This window comes from Crotalus tigris, unplaced genomic scaffold, assembly GCF_016545835.1.
Source record: "Crotalus tigris isolate CLP2741 ecotype Arizona unplaced genomic scaffold, ASM1654583v1 scf7180000024472.5447098, whole genome shotgun sequence".
Lineage (NCBI taxonomy): Eukaryota > Metazoa > Chordata > Lepidosauria > Squamata > Viperidae > Crotalus > Crotalus tigris.
This window is the reverse complement of record NW_024100643.1, coordinates 2,934,183-2,955,755: the sequence shown is the minus strand read 5'-3', so window position 1 is coordinate 2,955,755 and position 21,573 is coordinate 2,934,183. Positions and strand designations below refer to the sequence as shown.

General features: G+C 37.7%; 2 protein-coding genes across 4 annotated transcripts in view; both read left to right on the top strand.

The window, feature by feature from the left end:
• Positions 1-9,134: 9,134 nt before the first annotated feature.
• The window catches only part of HOXB3 (homeobox B3), a 48,893-nt gene continuing 36,454 nt past the window's right edge, over positions 9,135-21,573 (top strand). For all 3 annotated transcript variants that reach the window (XM_039333223.1, XM_039333218.1, XM_039333216.1), the window contains exons 1-2: positions 9,135-10,722; positions 20,919-21,117. The gene's annotated coding sequence lies outside the window, so the exon portion shown is untranslated. The remainder of the gene's footprint in view (positions 10,723-20,918; positions 21,118-21,573) is intronic.
• Positions 14,884-18,504, top strand: HOXB4 (homeobox B4). Its single transcript, XM_039333228.1, has 2 exons — positions 14,884-15,380; positions 16,892-18,504. The coding sequence occupies exons 1-2, from the start codon at positions 14,972-14,974 to the stop codon at positions 17,215-17,217; spliced, it is 735 nt and encodes a 244-aa protein (XP_039189162.1). The 5' UTR covers positions 14,884-14,971; the 3' UTR covers positions 17,218-18,504.

Genomic DNA, 21,573 nt, shown 5'->3' with positions numbered 1-21,573 from the left:
TATTTCTGAATTTGAGTCATCTCAGAAATATGCTTACCATTTATTGGGAGGTTTTTCTTCCAATAATGTTGAGAACTGTAGAAAACACCTTTAAAAACATCAGCAACAAGCACCATCACACAAGGTAGAATCTTGAAAATCAGGGCCTCTAGGTGATTTAAGAATTAAAAGAGGATAAACTTTGGGTTTAAGGGATCTTGTGCCAGTTCCCTGCTGCTTTTTGGCCGTAAAGGTGAGAGAACTCTTGTCTTAACAATTTGTGGTGTTTACATTTTCTTCCCGTTTCCGCTCAACCCCTTCCCCCTTCAATCATTTTAACTAAGGTTTTATGACCATGCCATTTGGTAGACACATGTTTTGGGGGTTGTATAAGAGGGGGTAATTTCTATTGCTTGTTTTCTCTGCATTTAGACTATAAAGCATGTTGTCGGTTAATGATATTCTTATTGTTGCTTAAAACAATTCTTGTTACTAATCTTCTTATAAAAAGGAGGCAATAATGTGGCCTCCTTTTTAGGAAATGTTGGGAAGATAATAATCTCCTTAAAATTTATTTTCAATATGGTTTTTTTGTTACTGTATAATATACTTTTGATTATCTGTGTTTGTGTCTGAATGCATGCGGGGAGGGCGAGAGGGCATACAATGCGACTGTGATCCAGCCATAGTTAGGAAGTTCCATTGAGTTCTGTGAGAAATATTTTCTATGTTAATGAATATAGAATTGGAGTCTAAATCTCCTTTGAATTAAAGCAGGCTTGCATTAAACTTTATACAAGTTTGCATATATTGTACCTAACTGAGTGGAGCTTCTTAGGAAATATAAATAGCATTGAGTCATTTGGATTGGACTTATACAATAATAATAAATGTTCCATTTTAGGATTAAATGAATCAATCATGCAACTGTGTGTATGAAATACTATGATCCCCTCTAAATTGTTCCTCCTCTCAGGAAGGAAAATAATGCATATGGCATTATTTTGTACCAATACTAGCATCTTATAGTAAACAATCAGATGATACTATCTAGAAGGGTTTGGATACTGAGTAAACTGTTGGCAATACTGTCCTAGTCTTATAAGGACATAATGTGATTATGGAGGAAATATTCATAATCATTCCACAGGTTTAGTTACCCTAACCTTCAACTATTTTTTTTCTTACCATTCTCTACTTTGTTTTCTTCAGTCATTTTTTTCCTATGCTTCTAACTTCTCTATTCACCTCTTTGCATTTGTCCCTTGTATGTATAATCTTGTGCCTTTTCAAATATAGCAACCACAGACCATATGCACAGTGAACTGAAATTAAGTATTGCTAAACGCACTATGAGATAATCTCATGGATACTGGGAAAAGACTGCACTGCGGGCCCAATGCATAGCACTAATTGAAAAGGCTTGTTCCAAATAAGGATACCTGGAATATCTCAAGAATCCAAGGCATGAACCAGAGGCCTTTGATTCTTGATGTAAATATGGAGCATTGTCTACAGGCTGACTCTTTTCTTTTGTATTTGAAGTAGTGCCAAGAGGGGATAGCTGGTGTTGAAAGACAGCATTTGTGAACAAAAGGAAGTGGTGCTTTTGCTTCCTTCTTGTTCAGGTAAAGAAAAGGAAGGTAAAATTTGAAAATGGTGCTGCAGTCTTACATCATTCCATTCCAGCCCCTTCCCAAGATAAATATATCTGAATATTTCAGCACTAAGAGTAAATAAGTGGTGAAACTGTCCTCATTTTCTTTTTTCTGGATCTACTTCTGCAATCTTTTCACTGAATGTCTTCTCTTTTATGTCCTTTCTGAAGGACATTCATCTTATCTTGGTTACTTTTAATTCTCCACAAATACTACTAGACCTCAGAAACACTCAGCAATCACTTCATAGTAAAGGGAAGCAAGAATTTCTCTTGCTTTTGATTTTTTTAACTAATCATTCTTTTGAAAAAGACTAAGACTATTTTCAGAGCAGAATCAACAGGGAGAAAATTCTACCGAGATAGCCGATGATTCCTATGCAAAATTCCATTTCTTGTTATAAAATGTACAATACTATATCCTTAAAGCATTCAAGAGTAAATTGCTCTGGCATACAATATAAACAAGAAGCAAAAAAATCTTACATGCAGTCTATTTTCTGCACTATAAAATTATCACAATCACAAGCAAATCTTAATTTTATCTTTCTGAGGATCTTCTGATGACTAGTCTAAGTTTAAAGGTATGGCAAAGTGGAAGAATTTCTACTACTGATCAATAGTAAAGTGATGGAGGTATTTAAATATTAAAGAAATATTTCCCATGTTAATATATTCAGGAGAAAAATGTGGTGGCAAACTACTATAGATTGTCCTGTTGCTAATATGACAATTTGCTATTAGAAATGTGATTGGACTAAGGTAACTAGCAATTGTAAATAATAAACTATGCATGGAAATATACAGATATGTATGTCCCCCCCACCGATAGCTCTGCCACTTTCCACCCTTGAATGATCCTGAACCATTTTCCTAAAGCAAAAATGGACCAGTTTAGTCATCACATTTTAATCTTTTTCCAATTAATGTTTTCAGTCCACCCATATACATTGTGAAGGGTGTGGGAGGGGGTGTTGAAGAAGAGGAGAAGGCAATCTGCTCCAAACCAGCCAATATACACCTCTCTAAGTAGTACATTTGTCAGGCAACAATAGCTGACTTCTTGACCACAAAAGGTCAGATCCAATGTTCTTTGAAGTCAATGCATAAACTCCCCTTGAACTCTATTGGCCTCATGATAACCAGTCTACCCTATTCATTGCAGGCGCATGTGTGGGTATAAACTATTGTATGAATGCTTCTTTCACACTGGCTCACATACAAATACATAGTAGAAACCTCACAGCCACAATTCACAATGGCTTAGTATAACCCACATAAATATACATATTTATACACATTTAAATAGATACAATTAAAACTATTGGTGCAGATTTATTAAAACTATTGGTGCAGATTTATTAAAACTATTGGTGCAGATTTACTGTGTAATTCACAAGTCACTGCCCTTTCGTTAAATCTGGAGATGTACAATGAAATATTTGATTTGTGATTTGAAGACATCACGTACCCTTCTTTGAAGCAATTGTCTTGAATGTAACTTTGTTCTAGTGATCTCTAGTCAATTTGTAGGATATCACCTTCAGGCATCACTCTGCATACAGATGTGGGAGATGTTACATGTATGCTTTCTCACACTCTTCTGTGCCTTTAGAAATGTAGTATTATCATTCCCATTGTTTCCAGCCTGTTGTCATTTAGAGACAGAAAGAGACAGAGACACATTTGTTTATGTACACCTATACCTGATATACAGTTAAGCAGCAGTTCTGGGCTTCTTGGAGACAGATAATTTATGGGATAAAGATTGGACAATATAGCTCTCATAACAAAGGGAACGCCTTTCCTTAGTTTCTGAGTTGGAATTTCCTATTCAAAATTGGGCCCTAAACAACCCACTTTCTGAAATCCTGCTAGTGCTAAGTCTATGCGAGGAAGTAAATGAAACAGAAGGAATGTTATTTATCTCATGCCAGGATTTTGGCCTTCTACCTGGATTCAGGCTGGTTTACAGGATGCTGTACAATGAGATCATGGCAAAGATCCCATGAAGTACTTTTAAACAGGCCTTTCTCTCTGTGTATGTGTGTATGTACAATTTGCTAGTTGTCCACAGACACAAACACATAGAGAGATAAATTGCCTGAAGATGGGCTCCAGCACTAATTTGAAAGGTTGGAAGACTAAATCTCTGGTCCTGGTGATCAGCACAAATTGGATCCTGCAAAACACACACACACACACACACACACACACTACATTTACTTATTTACTTATATTGAAGAACTGCCTGTTTCTTTCACAGAGGAACTCTGGGTGATGTGCAATAATATTAAAAGCATTAAAAATAGTATGTAAAATTTAAAAAGAGGCAAGGAAACTTGCTAGGTGTGTGCATTTTGTGTTTGTGTGTGTATGTGTAAACAACTTGCTAATAGATTTTTTAAAAAGGTACTAGTTGTGTATGTTTAAATCCTCTTTATGTGATATGTGATTTGCTCATTTATCATTGAAATCAAAAATATTTACCATGAAATTGTCTTCATTCTAATTCTTTATAATTTTACTTTTGAAGATTAAACTTCAAATAACATTGTTGGGCATGAATGGAACTAAACACATATTTTCTCCTCTTTTATCTCAATCTGTTTTTCCTGCATTTTCTCTTTTCCGCCTCCAACATACCTCATCACTGCCAAGGAAAGGTTACTGAATATTGCATCTAAAATATTTAATTAATAGGACAATAGTCAATACTGATTTGTCCTTTTACTAAAAAGAATAATGATAATACTATTTTAATAGTATTATTTAAAATGCAACATAGTTTTTTAAGGTGTGGAATTTGGCTTTTTTCTTTCCCTTGTCCTCTTTTTATAGGGGCAGAAAAAGGGGGAGAGGAGGAGGAAGAGGAGGAATTAAAATCTGTGAAAAGATTTTAATTAAGAAAATTAAATGAAAAAGGGGCACAAATGTTGAGGGGCGGGGAGAAGGGTGAGGAGGAAGCAAAGCAAAGCTATTCCAAAGGATTAAATCGCCATTTTAAAAGTGTAATGGGGTTTGCATACTGAAAAGTGGGGGACGGTTCTTATAGCTCATCAATAATTCATAGGCACCGGGGATCATTCCTAGGTCAGCAGACAGAGGTAAAGAGCAGGAATCTCTGAAGGGGAAGGACCTCTGCATTTCCTTGTACAAATGCAACGGGAGACTTTTCTTCAAATGCTCTGGGAGTGTCCCATTTTAAGTCCTATTCATGTCACTAGACTTCCCCCCCCCCATTCTTTGCAAGCTTTCTTCCAAACTTCTTTTATTCTTATCTTAGTGCTTTGGTTGTTTATGTTTTTCTTTTAAAGTTCTTTCCCCCTCTTAAGGTTTATGCATGATAACATCTTCAGACATTTTTCTGGACAGCTTTAGGCAAGTCTCTATCACTAAGTATCACCTTCACCCCCACAAACAATTTTCAAAACTGTAGAGTAATGTGAAGAACTTGGAATGTCTCTAGCAGGATGAAACATTAAGGTTTTGCCTTGAAAATGTCTCATTTTCCCCCAGAAGTCCATTTCATAGGAAACCATCATTTTGTGGGAATTTGGGGACATTTCCAGACTGTCTTTGAAAATGAAATGGAAAAGTGCTCTTCTCTTCTGTTGATAATTGCAGCGTTTCCTTTCTAACTGAGGAAAGCTACAGCATCACAAATATTCCAACCAATGCTTGAGATTTTGCTTAGTTTTCCTCTTCCTTCCTCTTCATTTTTTCCTTTTTTTTTGGCTGATAGACTGATTGCTTGACAGAGTAAGCTGCTTTGAGTACAGAAAAACACAACAAAGTAATAAAGAAGGAAGAGAAGGAGAGAATCATTCAGTCAGGAAGATTCCCTGGCTCTGCCGGCTTCTCTCTAACAATGCAGGCTTAGAGGAGGAAAATATAATCAATTTTGAGAAGATGGAGAACAGATTCTTGTGATGAACTCGATTGGACAGGATGTCATTTTGGGTATAATTGACCTGTACTTGCCATGCCAAGAACCCATTCTTGGTTTTAAGTATCAAATACAAATTTAACCACCGGAGGAAAATAGGGCTCTTTCAAGAAATCCTCACTTATTTCCTCTTTGAAACTGAAATTCGGATATTCTTTTCCTTTGCCACAATTTCGCAAAGTTGATTCTCCAAAGTTGATTCCCAGGCACCAGGTAGCCTTGAGAAAAGCGGTCTCTTCCTTACCCCCCCTCACCCTCACCCGCCCCTGCATTCTATAGATGGCAAACCTTATGCAATTCAGCAGGTTTTTCCTCAAAACCCCGTGAAGCGGGGATAGGATTTTACAATGCCAAGCCTCGGGGTTTTGAGGATGGATAGGCTGTTCCTGACAGCTTAATCTTCTGGAATTGATTTCCACGTTCTGTGAAAGGATTTGTTGTTTTACACCAAAAACACAAACTGAAAGTTTCTTCTAAAAACAATTTTATAGAAGTATCATATTGGTGGGGGTTGGGGTTGGGCAAAAGGGAGCTGGAGCTGAGGAAGAAGGGTGAAACTCCGCGCTTGTAACAACACGGTATTGCCAGCAGAGCTCGCTTCAGACCGATTCACAGCAGCTGTCCAGCCCTCCTTTGCAGAGAGGGCCCTCCTTTCCCCTCCAGAAGCTTTGCCCTGAGAATTGGAGGGGGGGAGGGAGGGAGAGGGAAGGCTACTTTCCACCGCAGCTGCCCGGCATGAAACAGAGGAAGGAAAAGCGACCGGGATTCCAGCCGCCTCGTTCTTTCGACCTTCCTCCCCCCACCTTTTTCCACCCGGAAGGCAAATATATTATGGACAGGGGCGCATTGCAAAGTTGGGGAAGGAACGACGGCCGGAAGTATCGATCGGTATAGATCGGTATAGGTTGGGGAATCTGGCCAGAGACGGTGGTCTTAGGCGGATTGGAGAGGGCAGCCATTATAGCGCCAAGGGTCAAAAAGGCGAGGGTCAAAAGTTTAGGTGGTTCGAGACCAGGTCTTGTGTTGGAGGCGGATACACAGAATGTCAGCTCCAAGGAGGGCGGGAGGCGGCGGGGAGGGGAAAGGAAGGAAGAGGCTTTCTGGAGAGGAAGGAGAGAAGGTGAACATGAGAGAAAAGAGTTAGGAAACGCAAAGGGAACTCCCGGCATTAAGGAGGGAACGTACCTGGGGCAAGTTGGACGGCCGCTTTTCTTTGGGGCTCTGAACGATCTCCGCCCTCTCGCCCTCCCTCCTCTGCTCCATTCCCTCGTTTTTCCAAGAAAAAGTGTCTCTGAATACCTTGGCCATAGCCCAGTGTCCTGGACTTCCAGAGCAAGCTCTGCAGAAATGAATGGCTTGGGATGCTACCCATCCCAGGGGCTACCACGTTCTTTGGTGGCAGCAGCTTTTGGCCATAAAACCTTGCTCTTGAATGGTCGCATTGATGTTTTATAACCCACCTTATGTGCAATTTGACCAATTTACCATCAATCCCATAACATAAAAATATCAGCAAGATGAGTTGCTAGGAAGTATAAAATTAGTATAAAGTGTTCTAGATATAGAATATAGAATAAATACTATTAATGTTACAGAATTGGCTGCAATCCTTCCTTTGGTTAGAAATCTATATCCTTAAGCGGTATTTTTTAATCACGTAGAAAAATAGATTTGAAATTAAGAAATTACTTTTAATGGTGCATAATAATAATAGTAATCATCGTAAATCTTAATTTATGTTGGCAGTAATGTTCTAAATCTTTCCCCACATTACTCCAAAATGAAGTTTCAAAGGATTTAGAACCTAATTCAGCTTTGAATGTATAGAGATTTAAACTGGCAATTTGCAGGCATTTTTCAGGGATTTAAGCACTGTTTGCTAAACATGGGTAAATTAACCAGAATTGAGTAAAAGTGGAGGGGGCAGAACAGGGACATTTAAATTGACTTAATGTGTTTTACCTATATTGGGTAAAATGAACTTTCTGATAAGCAGTTTTGGGCAGTGAAAGGAAAAGTTTGGAAAGTATTGCTTTAGAACATGATGCAAGGGGAAACTTCTGTAGGTACACTCTTGAAAATAAATAAAGATTATATTGACGTATGAAATTTCTTTTTCTTTGGAACAGAAAGATTTACTGAATGTTCTTAGTTTATATACTAATATATAATGTTCACATATATATATATAAAGGGAGAATTCCACCAAGTGGTTGTCCCATACAATTTCCCAGTAGGCTGAAAAAGTCATTTTGTCACATTAATAGCAATAAATAAATAAATATTTTTTAAAAAAATAAAAACCATCAGAAAGCCAGACCCGCTTATTCTTTATCTGTTGTTAAATTATTATTATTTTGAAATTCAATACTGAATATTGAACTTTTTTATTTTGAGGAACTATTTTCAATCAAGTTTCTCTTTGTTTATATATTTAGCTTGTGGATTTATACTGTTTGTCTGTCTTTAAGCAGATAATATTCTGTATTCCTGAATTGTATTTTAAAAAACAAATGCAGTTGTCTTATCCAGTTAACAATACACTTAAGAACATATTGCCTTTTAAATACAATTGCACACCAATAAATGAAGTAGTTAAATGGCAGAGAAATCAAATATTCGATTACTTGACAGAAGTATTTTTTAGAATGATCAGGTAGATTCTTTTTAGCTTTACATTTTCTTTACAAGGAATAAATAACTCAATTATGTCTCTTTAGCATCTTTAGCATCTAAAGTCTCTGAACTTACATAGGGAAAAATCCTTAGAGTTATTGCTGCAGAATATTCTTAGCAAAAATGGGGAATGAAAGAAGGATGGATTAAATCAATTGTAAAAGGCCATTTAATTTAAAATAGGGAACCTTTCTTCAACCTTCAAAGGAAAAAAATAGAATTACAATATTGAAAGGAAAAAACTCTGATTTCACTCAACAAAAAAGCAGAATTTCATTTCCACATTTTTACTGTGTATTTATCAAACTTTGGATTTCAACCAATTTATTACAGTATAATCACAATCTCTTATAAGAAGATTTACTATTCTCTGCCATGGTTACAATCTCAAGTGAATATCAAAATCCTAAGTGAGTTAAAATCACGTTTTTTTCACAGATACAAAATTTAGAAGAAAAGATTCAATTTGTTTACAAAAAAGGTTGTTCAGGGATATACAATGCCATTAGAGATAAAGAACCATTCCATTCCAGAGTCTCAGCCTCTCTTTTTCTCTCATCTTCAGGAGATGAATTGCTTGAACAGAAATTTTAGCTGGACTATCAAAATTAAGATGACCAAAGAAGTCAAGTGCAAAATGTTTATATCTAATAATATATCCCACATATTTAAGTATCTGTCTGTAATTAATTTCTAATTAGTGTTTTATTTCTCATGTGCATATCCATGGAAATGTAAGAAAATATATTTGTGCATGTCTGGGGGGGGGGAGGTAAAGGTTTAATTCTAATAAGATGGCATAGGTTTTGCTTGGTATTTTATAAAATACCACTAAATAAATGGCCCTCTGTTTAGTTGGAACTTAGGTGATGCATTCTCTGGTACCCTTAATTAATTCACTTATCTCTAAAGTGCAGTCATTTCTAGTTAGTGCATTATTATGAAGGAATGTGTGTGTGAATGGATAACAGTCCCAAATCTCTGCCCCTAATATAAAGGCTTACTTGGCTTCTAATACAAACTTGTGCAACCTAATGCTTTCAGTTTTTCTGCCCTCACATATTCCAGTCCTATAGAAATAGCCACTGAAGAAATATCAATTAGGGGAAAAAGGGAAGAAACCACTGAAGCTTGCTTGTTATTGGATAAAGCTTCCATCCCATGTAGAGATAAAATGAAAGAGAATGGGTATTTCTACAAGGCAATCAATATAATGACCTCTTCATAGCAATAACTTAATGGCAATTTTCCAGTTTTGTCAGTAACCTATGTAAAGCATTGCTCTGTGTTTGGGACCTGTAGAATAAGTGACATATGCAAAATAATAAATAAGATTGCACAATAAGAAAGACATTAAATAATTATAACAGTAAAAATGTAACTTGGGTGAATTAGGCTAATACTCTGAAAATTTCCACAAATATTATTTTCCTTTTGATTAGTATTTTTTAAGACAACTAAATATTTTGAAGGGGCTACTCGATCAGATATAAATGAGATTTAACCTAAATATTTCGTTATTGCTTAGTGCCATTTTATTCAAATGTAAAGATAGCATGTTTGGAAGAATTGCGCAGAAAATTCTCTTTCTCTCTGTTTCTTCTCTCTTGGCTAGAGAGACTATCACTCTCCTTCTCTGTGCCAAGTGTTTCCCTCAATTCCCTTCCTGTGACAAACATAATTTCAACATAACCTCTAAGACCAAATAAAGGAAAAAACAAAACTTTCTCTTTCCAAAAACAAAAGAAAGAAGTTGAACAATTCTTGGGCTCTCTCTCTCTCTTTCATTGTATTTTTCTCTCTACATATATTGTACTATATTGCATGCTTAATAAACCTATTAGTATAAGTGCTGGTATACGGATATCGCTGTGTATATGGGCTGTATCCACAGGAATTAATTGTGCTATAATTAAAATATATAGTAAAAGGAATGTGTATTAAAAGGACTAAACAATAATTGCGGCTCCTATAAAGGACAGGATTGCGCTCATAAGCCTGGCCCTGGCATTCTCCCCACTTCTCTCCCGTACAAAGTAATGGTCTGAGTAAAATTCAATATGACCGAGAGAACTATGCAAGCGTATTATAGAAATGCAAGGGGGAGAGCCCGGGAGTGGGGTGAAACTCAGGTCAGCGCGTCTAACAAATATTAAAATGTTGGAGGCGCTCGGGACACGCCTAGCTGTTTAACAAAGACTGACAAACTATGGAGATTAATACGAAAACTTGCCGGTATCCGAATCGAAAAGGCTCAGTTAGGCCTAAGGCTGCTTGAAAGCCAGTAGCCAAATATATCGTAAGCTTTAAAAGCCGAGAGAGAGAGAAAGAAAGAAAGAAAGAAAGAAAGAAAGAAAGAAAGAAAGAAAGAAAGAAAGAAAGAAAGAAAGACAAGACAGACTTTCGGAGAAAGTATCTGACATGGAGGAAGGGAAGATATAAGCGAAGGATCTACTTTCTGGTTGGTATTAGGGTTGCATGGCACGGGGGTGGGGTGGAGAGGGGGGGTATTGCGGCTGAAGTGGTCGGGATGGACGGTTGCATTTTGTATCCTAGCTGGCAGCGAGCGCACCGATTTTTTTAACTGTGGAAAAAGGGAACACGTGGAGTGACTTCAACAATATTTAAGGAGCTTTAGAACGATGAAGCCGGAATTTGGGGTGAAGGCACTTAGGGATCAGTTCCTGAAGCTCCTTGGGTTCATGCTGGCAAAGGGGGCTAAGAATCGGCCCTCCTCGGTAATCAACATAGTTCTAGCCGAAAGAGGACATTGATAGCTATAAACATTGTGCCGATTCTTGCACAACATCCCTCCCCTCCCGAAAATGGAAAAGATGCAAATGTTGTATGTTAGAGTGACAGTTATGTATCAAGGTCTTAAGATGTAATGTCCGGGCAGGTGTTTTGTCTGTCTATATATATGTTGATGAGAGAGACTCCCCTTGGATTCCCCTTTTCTCACAGCATCCCGAAAAGTGAGCCCCTTTGTGGGTAACCCTTGCCAACCATCTCTCCGATCTATTATTACATTTTGCAAACAGGATCCTTGGCCACGTTTGCGATGAGATTGGGGTGGGTTTTTTTAGCCTCATTAACTTTTCTCTTATGCAGAAATCGCTTGACTAAATCTCTTTCCAAACTTCCAAAAAGTTAAGACATTTTTATTAGAGCAATCGAAAATGTTTCCTCTCCACCACCCAATTAAGCGCAAAAGGTTAGGGGGCGGAGAGGAGATGCGAATGGGGGGGGGAGAAGCGGGGACGTTGCTGTTTCTTTTGATTTGGGGGTATGTATGTGTGTTTTGGAGGAGCAAAGTGTGAACATTTCTGCTAAACGCTAGGGGTGCTGGTGATACTGGGATAACTCCTCCCCCCATTTGTCTATTTGTACAAGGAATTTTTTAAAACTGATAGCGATATTTCTGTTTTGTTTCTTCTAAAAGAGAGAATTATCCTCATTTTTCGTTTCCCAGAAAGCTTGTATCTTAAATGAAAGGCAGCTAGAATGTACATATAACATCCCCCCTCCCCAAAACAGGAAAGGGAAAAATGGAAAAGATCCAGATCAGAAGAAAAACAAGAGTTAGTGTCTGAAAGCTGTAACTAGTGTGCATCCATATTTGGTAAACTTTCTTGAAGAAAGCAGGAATTTCTTTTCAACTTTGATCACCAGAATTGGAAAAAGCTTACTTCGAAGTAAGCCTCATTAGGTGATCTCCATTTCTCATCAAGTTAGCTTTGATTTATTTTTTTAAAGCTAAAGATTTGTAGCTTAATTCTGAATGCCCTTTGATGTTTTTCTGCCAATGAGATTGGTATGCTTTGGAATGGTGTACAAAGACAAAATGATATGTCAACACTCCATTTTTGGATGAAGGTATTCAATTTGGACATAGTTAAAAGAAAATTCTGCTGAAAGCAGATTTACATTATTTAAAATACTCTTATTTATATTGCATAATTAAAATATTCAATATTATTATTAGAAATTGGATTATTGGGGAAAAAGGAACAAGAAACTTGTGTTTTTTGACTAGGAGGGTAGAGGGATGTTGTTTGGTAGGATGTTGGGAAGGAGGGAAAACCAACCAGAAAATAATGATGATAGGTTTAGTCACATTTCCTTCCAAATGTTTGTTTTATCTGAAATTAATATTTATTCCTGAAGTGAATAGTTTTGCTTCTCAAAATACAACACATCCTATACCGCTTAGGTGAGAGCAAATTTGTATTAGTCAGTGAAAATTATTCCTAAACACATGTGTAAGATTGAATTGTGTGCTTATATGTTCTGCTGATAAAAGAATCTTATCCTGAGAAGGCCAGCACAAAGAGTACATATATTACATATCAGTATATGTATGTCATAATTCATCTACATATACTGATATATAATTTTATTCAGAGGAGTACACCTCAGGCTCCAGTAGTTCAATCCTAACTTAAGAAAATGAATAAAATGTTCTTCTGATAAATATGTCTAGGTAACAGAAAAGCTTTTTTCTTTCTGCAGGAACAGTGAATTCTATGACCTACTTAGAGGTAGAGAACACTGAATTCAGTAAGGCTTAGGAACAATTAGTAACATATCCTAAAACAAAACTGGAGTTATTTTACATTTTTTAAACATCTACCTACAACTTTGTTTTCCTCATTCCTACTACCTACAGAAGATGAATGGTTTACCCAGGATTTATTGTTTTATATCCCCATTTTGGTGGGAGGACTGCAATTACATTTCTTTGATCTTTTCTTCATTTTTCTGGGATTTAAAGGAAATGCGAAGAAAAAAGAACCACACCCTAGTTCCCTGTCTACCTCTAAATTTGTTTCCAGATTTCTCTGCCTTTTCTTCTCTTCTTCTCATTTTATGCAAAGATGCCTAAAAATCTTTGCAATGTTTGGACATTATTCTTTACTACCATGAATTCATGCAAAGGAGTGATTTTCATTCTAATGAAAGGATAAATCTTGTTGAACTAGATTCAGAATGAATTTCTTTCTACTTAATGTTCCTCTTTAATCCACTTTTAACCCCTAAATTTCAGATTATGTTTCAATAACTGCATGCCTTTTTGGATGAAACTGTAATGGATTCTACTAAAGATTCTGGCTAATTTGCACTATTTTGCAAATGCCCACAATTCCATAGTTTCTTTTGAAACTGGACCATTGTTTTTCCAAATGCCAACCACTTTTGGCTGAAAACTAACATTTTTCTCCCTTTTTCGCAAAGGAGAAGGTCTCTCTGTCTTCTGTATGTACCCTGTAGATCCGAATTTGTGTAAAAGAAGCTGTCTCACAAATTCGCATCTAGGGGAATATGTAGTTGACACAAACCCTACGGAGCGGAGCCCAGCCTTAAAGAAAGAAGAATGAGAAAAAGAAAGGAGAATAAATGGTTAAAATCATTTGTTTCTTAAGATTTTTCCTTTTTTTATGCACCATTGGTGCACCTCCATCTGTGAGGTTTTACATACATACATGTGTGTATATACGCACACGCACACATATAAGCATCTATCACAGTTTTTTTTCACTTTTTACTATCATCTAATCATTTTAATTTTTCTATTGCATTGAAATCTTATTGGGAGGGAAATCACAGTAAAGGGAACATATCCCTGCCCAGTGAAGTTTACAAAGGAAGATGAGACAGTGCTGTATAATGAAAAGGAACAATCAGGATGTGTGTGTGTGTGTGTGTGTGTGTGTGTGTGTGTGTGTGTGTGTGTGTCCCTATAGAAACCCTGTAACCTCTTTTTATACTTTTTTAAAAGCGAATTTCTTCAGTTAATGCCCAACACAATTTGATGACATTAGTCCTAATTCTCTCTTCTACTTCTTAATGTTTATACGATTTTTATCTTCTAAACATGGAAAGAGAACCAGTCTAAATCAGAAGCTAGCCGTCATTTAAAGGATGGGTAATTCGAATTGGTTAATGATGTTTCTATCGATCCAAAATAACCTCTATCTATCTTTGCCACTGGTTTGACTCGCTCACAAAATTTAAGCCGAGACAAGAATACCCATAGATCCCGTTCTTTTCCTTCCAGTTTCATATTTGTTCTCAACAAAGTTCTTTATTTGCCTTTTGAATTGAAATATTCGCTACGAAGAGACGTTGCGTGTATTGAGTTTTGACGAAACATCCGCGGACAAGGGATGGAGTTTAGGATTGTGTTTTCCTGATTTTGGAGAGATTATGGAATGCCCGATTTTGTGTGTGTGAAATTAAAATATTAATAGTTTTTAAAATATCAAAAAGGAATGCAGAATGCCGATTATTCGTACCGCAAAGCAGAATCCTATTTATATCCCGAATATATTTTACAGATAAAATAAATCCAACTGGCTTCAAAGCAACCTGCTTTCAAGTTGAATGCGAGGTGGCAACGGTAAGGCTAAAAGCGCGCCCCCACCCCTTTCCTCCTTCTTGATTATTTCCTTATCCGGGAATCCCAGGCTACTTCTCTATTGGTTCATGGGGTCACATGGATAGCTAACTTTGTTCAGTTGACGGCAAAAGTAGGAGGGCTCTGCGAAACAGGAAAACGAGAAGGGGAGGGGAAGGAAGGGCGAAGGGGGAAAGGGAGGGGGGTAAAGAAATAGGAATAAATTTTAGTATATTTTTGGGGTGTGCGTGTGTGTGTGAGTGAGCGAGAGTGTGCGTGCTGGCGCGCGCGCGCTCTTGCAATTCCAAAATTAATGGCCATGAGTTCTTTCTTGATCAACTCCAACTATGTGGACCCCAAATTCCCACCATGCGAAGAATATTCCCAGCACGATTACCTTCCCAGTCATACTCCGGAATATTTCAGCGGCCAGAGGCGACAGGAGAACTCTTTCCAACACGAGGCGTTGTACCCAGCGCGGTCCGCCTGTAACCAACCATCCTATCCTCCATGTCAGGGCTCTGGGCACCAGCCACTGGTCCTCTCCCCCAGGAGCCAACATGCTCCGGCTGGACTTCAGAACCATCTCTCCGAACCAAATCATACTTGCGAATCCATCACGCCAAGCCCACCGCCTTCCTGTAGCCAAAACTCTCTCAACCAAAGCCCTGGCAAAGAGCCGGTAGTTTATCCTTGGATGAAGAAGGTTCATGTTAGCACGGGTAAGTGAACCTTAAAGAGCTGTTCGCTTTATACTAACCTGCACCTCAAAGTCTCGTTGGGAAGAGAGGGAAAAAGGCTTATTGCCCCCGTTGTAAAAGAACCATTCCCCTTGGAGATTTATGGTCTCCCTGTTTGCAGAGCTCTATAATTACATCCTCCATAAATTTTTATTGCTCTTCTTGGCCAACTGCCTTTGAAGTCCTGTTAACATCCTTCTCCAGATTCTCTTTCTTCCTTTCCTTTCCTTTCCTTTCCTTTCCTTTCCTTTCCTTTCCACTGGAAAAAATTTAAGGAGATATGGGATTTTTAAAAGTTCAATTTGTACATTTTTTTTTCAAATTCCTCTCTTGAAAAGTCTTTCTTGACAGTTTTTCACAATCTCTTTTCATAGCACTGAAGGTGGCTATATAGTGGAATCAGAGAAAAGACGATTTAGTATGAAAGAGTGTGTTACATGCTAACAAACTTTATAGAACTTCGGGGTGCACACTTAACTCTTCCGTACACGTGGATAAATATTACTTTGCTTGGGGGCACTTAAATTGCCACCCCTGAGTTTATTAATTCCTGTTCACTGCAAGTGATTTCAAGGTACTTATGCTGTTTATCAGTCCAATAAGGCAAGGTTTAACTGCACTCTACATTTCATTCCTATCCTTGATGGATTCGTTATTAAATAGTCGGCACTTGCACGTGTAAATAGGGTCTTTTTCTCTGATTTCTGCTTACGATTGCCGATAAATTTAAAAGTGACCTGCTATCCATAATTTAATGCAGTGTCTGCTGTCATTCTCTTAGCAATGATACCAAACACTCTAACAAAGAGTAAGTTAATGGGTTTACTGTAGATTAACTTTAAAACTTTGTTGTTTAATTGCTTTGAAGATCTCAGCTATCATCCTTTAGGCTGGGAATGAAGTGAAGTTTTTTAATGCATGATGTATAAATTTTAAAGCTATGCAAGGCCGGAGGAAATGGGAAGGTTCCAATCCTTGTTAAAGGCATTGATCTCTGGGTAGACAAAAAAAAAAAAAAAGGTCGAATAGATATTCTACTTCAAACCTTCCAATTAAGCCTGTATCATTTAAAAAACATTGTGCTCCATTCACTGCACCCAGATACACCCATGGGTGTATTTCTGTAATCCTATCCTGGATGGGTTTATTCAAAAGTAAGCTGTACTAAATGCAATGGGGTGTGTCTGGTGGGCTAAAAGAGATCTGAGACTGGAATACCATACTAGGTATGTTGGAGTGCCCCCCCATAAGAGGTTTCTGAGAGAAAGGAAGGAAAGAAGGATTCAAAATCTTGAGCAGATTTGGGGCGGGGACCTGTGGTTTGCGATTTGTTTTTGTGGTCTGCTTGACTACCACTTGCAGGAGACTGAGGGCAGTGAAGGCCGTTCTTGTTTTGTTTTAAAGAGGCAGAAGAGTAACCTTCATACTCTCCCATTCCGCCCTTGTTCTTTTGTCCTCCCTCCTTCCCACTTCTTTTGTGCCTCTTCTTCCAGTCAACCCCAACTATACCGGAGGGGAGCCCAAGCGCTCCAGGACAGCCTACACGAGGCAGCAAGTGCTGGAGCTGGAGAAAGAATTTCACTACAATCGCTACCTCACCCGGAGGCGAAGGGTGGAAATCGCTCACTCCCTTTGCCTGTCTGAGCGTCAGATCAAGATATGGTTTCAAAATCGGAGGATGAAATGGAAAAAAGACCACAAGTTACCCAATACTAAGATCCGATCAAATGCTGCTGCCAACCTGCCGGTGCCAGGCGGGGCAGGAGGCCCCCAGGACCGAACCAATGGGCCGACCCTGAAACCCACCCCCAACCTATAACCATCCTTGAATGCGACCTGAGGGTGTGTGTGGGTGCGTGCGCACATGTGTGTGTGTGTGTGTGTGTGTGTGTGTTGAGAGCAGGATGTATATGAATGCTTGTGTTAAGAAGTGATTATGGAACGGAAGGTCGCTTTGTGGCTTTACTGTTCCCTGAGAAGAAAGATGGGGGCCATTAGGGATATGGAGGTAGGTGGGTGGGATCTCTATTTATAAGAGGAAGAGGAAACAAAGGAGAAGGTGGGTGGTTTCTCACTGGCCAGGTTGTGTTTGGGGGTAGTTTCTCTGTTCTACTGTATAGGAGGTAGGGGTTTCCAGATTTGGCTAAGATGGATCCCTTCTTCATCCTTAATCAAGCCAAACTTGGGCCCATTTGTCATGTTTACTCTCCCGTACAAACGAAGGACCTTATGCCAACCATTAGCTCGACAGCCAGCGTCATCTTTAATAAATGAGGCTTGGTTTCACCTAAGGAGGACTGGATTCTTTCTCTCTCTCCCTCTCCATCTTCCTTTCTTTCTGTCTCCTCTTTCGCATCCCATCCTTATTGCTCCCCATGCCCCCCTATCATCCATCCTCACCTACCACACAAGCCATCCTAAAGAGAGAGGGCTGATTAAGACTATTGAAAGCTGTTTTAATGCATTTATGGATGAGGGGATGATTAGAATTGGGGAGGGGGCAGGAGAGTGAACCCTCTAAAGATATAATTGGCTGGTGAACATAGTAAGAAAGGGGCCCAAAAGGAACAAATAAAACAAAATGAGAAGAGCAACAAAAAATGGGGGGGTCTTGAAATAATAAACCCATTAAAAATGGCAGCTTCTTCAGGTTAATTACATAACATGGAAAACATGGAAAGCCAAGAGTGCTGTACATTTCACTCCATGAAGTTGATTATAAGGCCATCTGCGTTCTAGTAGCCATTAAAACGGGAGGGGGGCCTTATTTATAAGAGTACCCCTCTGGTTTCTTTATACTCGATTTTGGACCAAATAATGTAGGCATAAAGATGGGACTTAAGGGAATTCCCCCGGGGAATTAGGGGGGATATATACGGCCTCTGAACCTTACCTTCCCTGCATCCTTTTTTCACAGGCACAAATCCTTTCTTCCCCTCCCTTCCCTCTAAGACATTCCAAAATGGGGTGATGCCAGAGAACTCTGTGGAGGGAGAGAAGATGCCTCCCTCTTTTGCTTTTGTATAATTACTTCTCGCTGTTTTGTGTGATATCCATGCAAATGTGTATATAGTATACCACAAAATAAAACATTTTATTGTGAACATGACTCTGCGTTTTTCAGAATCTGTTAACAACAGCTAAAATATTGACAGGGTTCCTTTGTTGTGATTGTTCCCTCTCCATGTAAATAAATTCCACCACTTTTGGATTCTAGCAGATTTTAACTGTCAATTTTTAAACCTAAACTTCTCTGACAAATGAAAAATGCTTGACCATAGGCTATTCCTTCCTTTACTATAACTCAGGCTGTATAGAATGATTTATTTTGTAAGTATGCATCAGGGTGGTTACATTTTGCTTTTTAAACTGGTTCAAAAAAATACCACAGTATTAGATTTCTACCTGATATTAAGAGGGTAGACTTACATTTTCCATGAGATTTATTCCTTTCCTTCTCTTTTTTCTGTAAGAAAAGCTACCTTCTTTAAGGTATTTACTGCATTTTATGATCATAATTTTTGCGCAGATGTTTCTTGGTGTTTGCAGGTTTTTCTGTGTATTTTTATATTACAAAGGAGCCAGCCACTGCAATAGCTCAAACTCTGACAAGCAAATAGATAATCAAGAAGACAAATGACTTCTTTTGTGCTCCATAGCTCTTGTATTAATTTTCATTTTCTTTCCCATATAAAGTATCGAAAATACTGTTTTGGATGAAATAGCATTCCACTTCCAAGTTACAAACTCTGTGTGAGTGTGTGTGTTTATATGGTTGGGTGTGTATAGTGGTGACACAAGTTAGTGTAAAGAAAACTTAAATTCTCCTTAAAAACACACACACACACAAACACACACAGAAACTCAGAGAGAGAGGGAGGAAGGGAGGGAGAGACAGAAGTGTTATATCATTAATGTAGGTCCCAATTTATTTGATCATATAGGTAGAATTCATCCAGAAGTTCTCTACCAGAAGACCTGTAAAAATGAAGGTCACATTCATTTTAATGGAGTTTGTGCAAGAGAAATTCCAATTGCTTTCTACCCTGAGAAATGCCTCAGAGAAAGTAATTTCCATGGGAGAGTTAACAATTCTACAACCTTCCTTTAGGCTATATTTTTTTTATCCATTATTCAAACTGAGTGTTATTTTACTGCTTTATTGTATTATCAAAGCATGCATTTCAGTAGGATTTATTCACAATCCACATGTCTATATTTAATTATAATAGGTTGGATCCAAACTTGATCATGCTTAGAGCAGACCAACTGAAATCAATGAGACTTAAACAACTCCTAACAAGCTAGATCCCATTAATTTTACTGGATCTAATATAATTGCGTTGCTCACCTTTCATATGACAGATAGATAGACAAATAAATAAATATATATCATATCAAAGTTGAAGCAAAAATTCCTGTCCTGATTAGAATTTAGTTATATATAAAATCATTTAATTCTATGATAGCTCAGTTAATAATTGCAAACTTAGGTCTCATTGATTTGGCTGAGACTACTCTAAATCAAATTAAAAAGGTGCCAAGCCATACCCTCTATTAATCCTTTACTAAGAAATTTGGGGTTGCTAAACATTGTGCACTATCCACTTAATCCACTGCTTTTTAGTAGAACTACTTTGGAACAACTCAAAAAACAGTCATAATGCTATGAATCATCACCCAGAGTCAGTTTGTGAGTGAGATGGAGAGTTTTTAAATGTGATATAATAAATAAATAAATAAATAAATCTGTGACAGATCCTTTGTTTATGGAAATTAATGGGACTAACTTATAAGTAAATATGGTGCCTCCAGGAAGTCTTGGGACAGTTATATATGCTTGCACAGAGGGAAGTGCATGCATCCTGCACCTACAGAAAAAAGATCTGTTTATAACAACACATTTAATTAATTCCCCCATCCCATATTTCTTACGGATTAATACTTGAGGGCAATGTCATTTCAAATATTTGGTAGATTTTTTTATTATTTTGGGAATATTCAGAACACATCTGGTAGTGACAGACTTGAGGAAGGCTGAAAAGAAAATAAGAAAGAAAATAAGCAGCTGATAATTGCATTCCATACTGATTTCATATTATTGCCATATTGAAGTGGAACAAATGTTTTGTAAGCTTGATTACCAACCCCAATTCCAACCCCAATCCTTTCCCCCCCCCCAGTACTGGTGGTAGCTAGACCACATTGTTTTAATTTCTCTTGATTTTTGTGATACTGGAGGGTTCACTTCAGACTGTTTAGTGCTACCCCAAGTCCTTCTCCCTTCTATGTATCCCAAACAAAACTTTAAAGCATATATTGGTAAGAATGTAGCTTCTATAGAACCAAATCAAAGCAGGAGAGTGAATAGATTTTAGGGTGGGGATTTCTATAGCCTCCAAAAGTTCACAGGCATTGAAAGCAGACAGGAGCTGAGAAAAATGTGAGAATTATGCGGAAAAAATCATTAATCATTTCTTTTCTTCAAATACTTATCCTTTTCCTATTGTTATTCAACAGCAAACCTCTACAGACCTTCTGTTGGAAAAAAAAGAGAGCACCCGGGAGCCTTGAATCTTTTAAGATATCTTCCAGGAGATAATATTCTCTGAAATATACATTAAAATTTGAACACTTTTTTTTTAATGGAAGACTTGACTTCAAATATGAATACCATCAGCTTTAAACATCTGGAAAAAAATCCTGTGAAGCTAAAAAGGTAATACATGTAAAATAATATACCTATATATATATATAGAGAGAGATATTATTTTAAAGCTTGGGTTGCTCTTTTGAAACTGCATATTGCTTGGGTTTTAAGAATGAAAGGGGACAGGGACAGTGTCAAATGTCTTCTCTTAAAATTGTATCCTGTGAAGCAAAAGAAGCTGGATTCTATGTAGCCTTGTTTATTCTAAAGCAATGACCACTATGGTCTTACTTCCCTGTAAGTGTTTTAATAGAATTTGCAGTTCTGGATGAAGGCAGAGTTTTTATTTTCACCAAAATAACAAAGGAACGAACACAGTATTTTTAATTTGTTTCCTGATTATGTGAGAGTTCTCGAACTTAATTTTCTGTGCAAGGTTTATTTTAATTTTAATGCAGTTTTCTTGATTTTGGTAGAACTGATAAGAGACAGAAGGCATCGGAATGAAGAAACTCCCTATCTGTT

What these genes read in the sequence shown, in the direction of transcription:
- HOXB4 (XM_039333228.1), top strand. Translation starts at nt 14,972, where the DNA reads ATGGCCATGAGTTCTTTCTTGATCAACTCCAACTATGTGGACCCCAAA. An exon ending in GAAGGTTCATGTTAGCACGG is followed by an intron (nt 15,381 to 16,891) that starts GTAAGTGAACCT and finishes CTCTTCTTCCAG; the next exon opens with TCAACCCCAACTATACCGGA.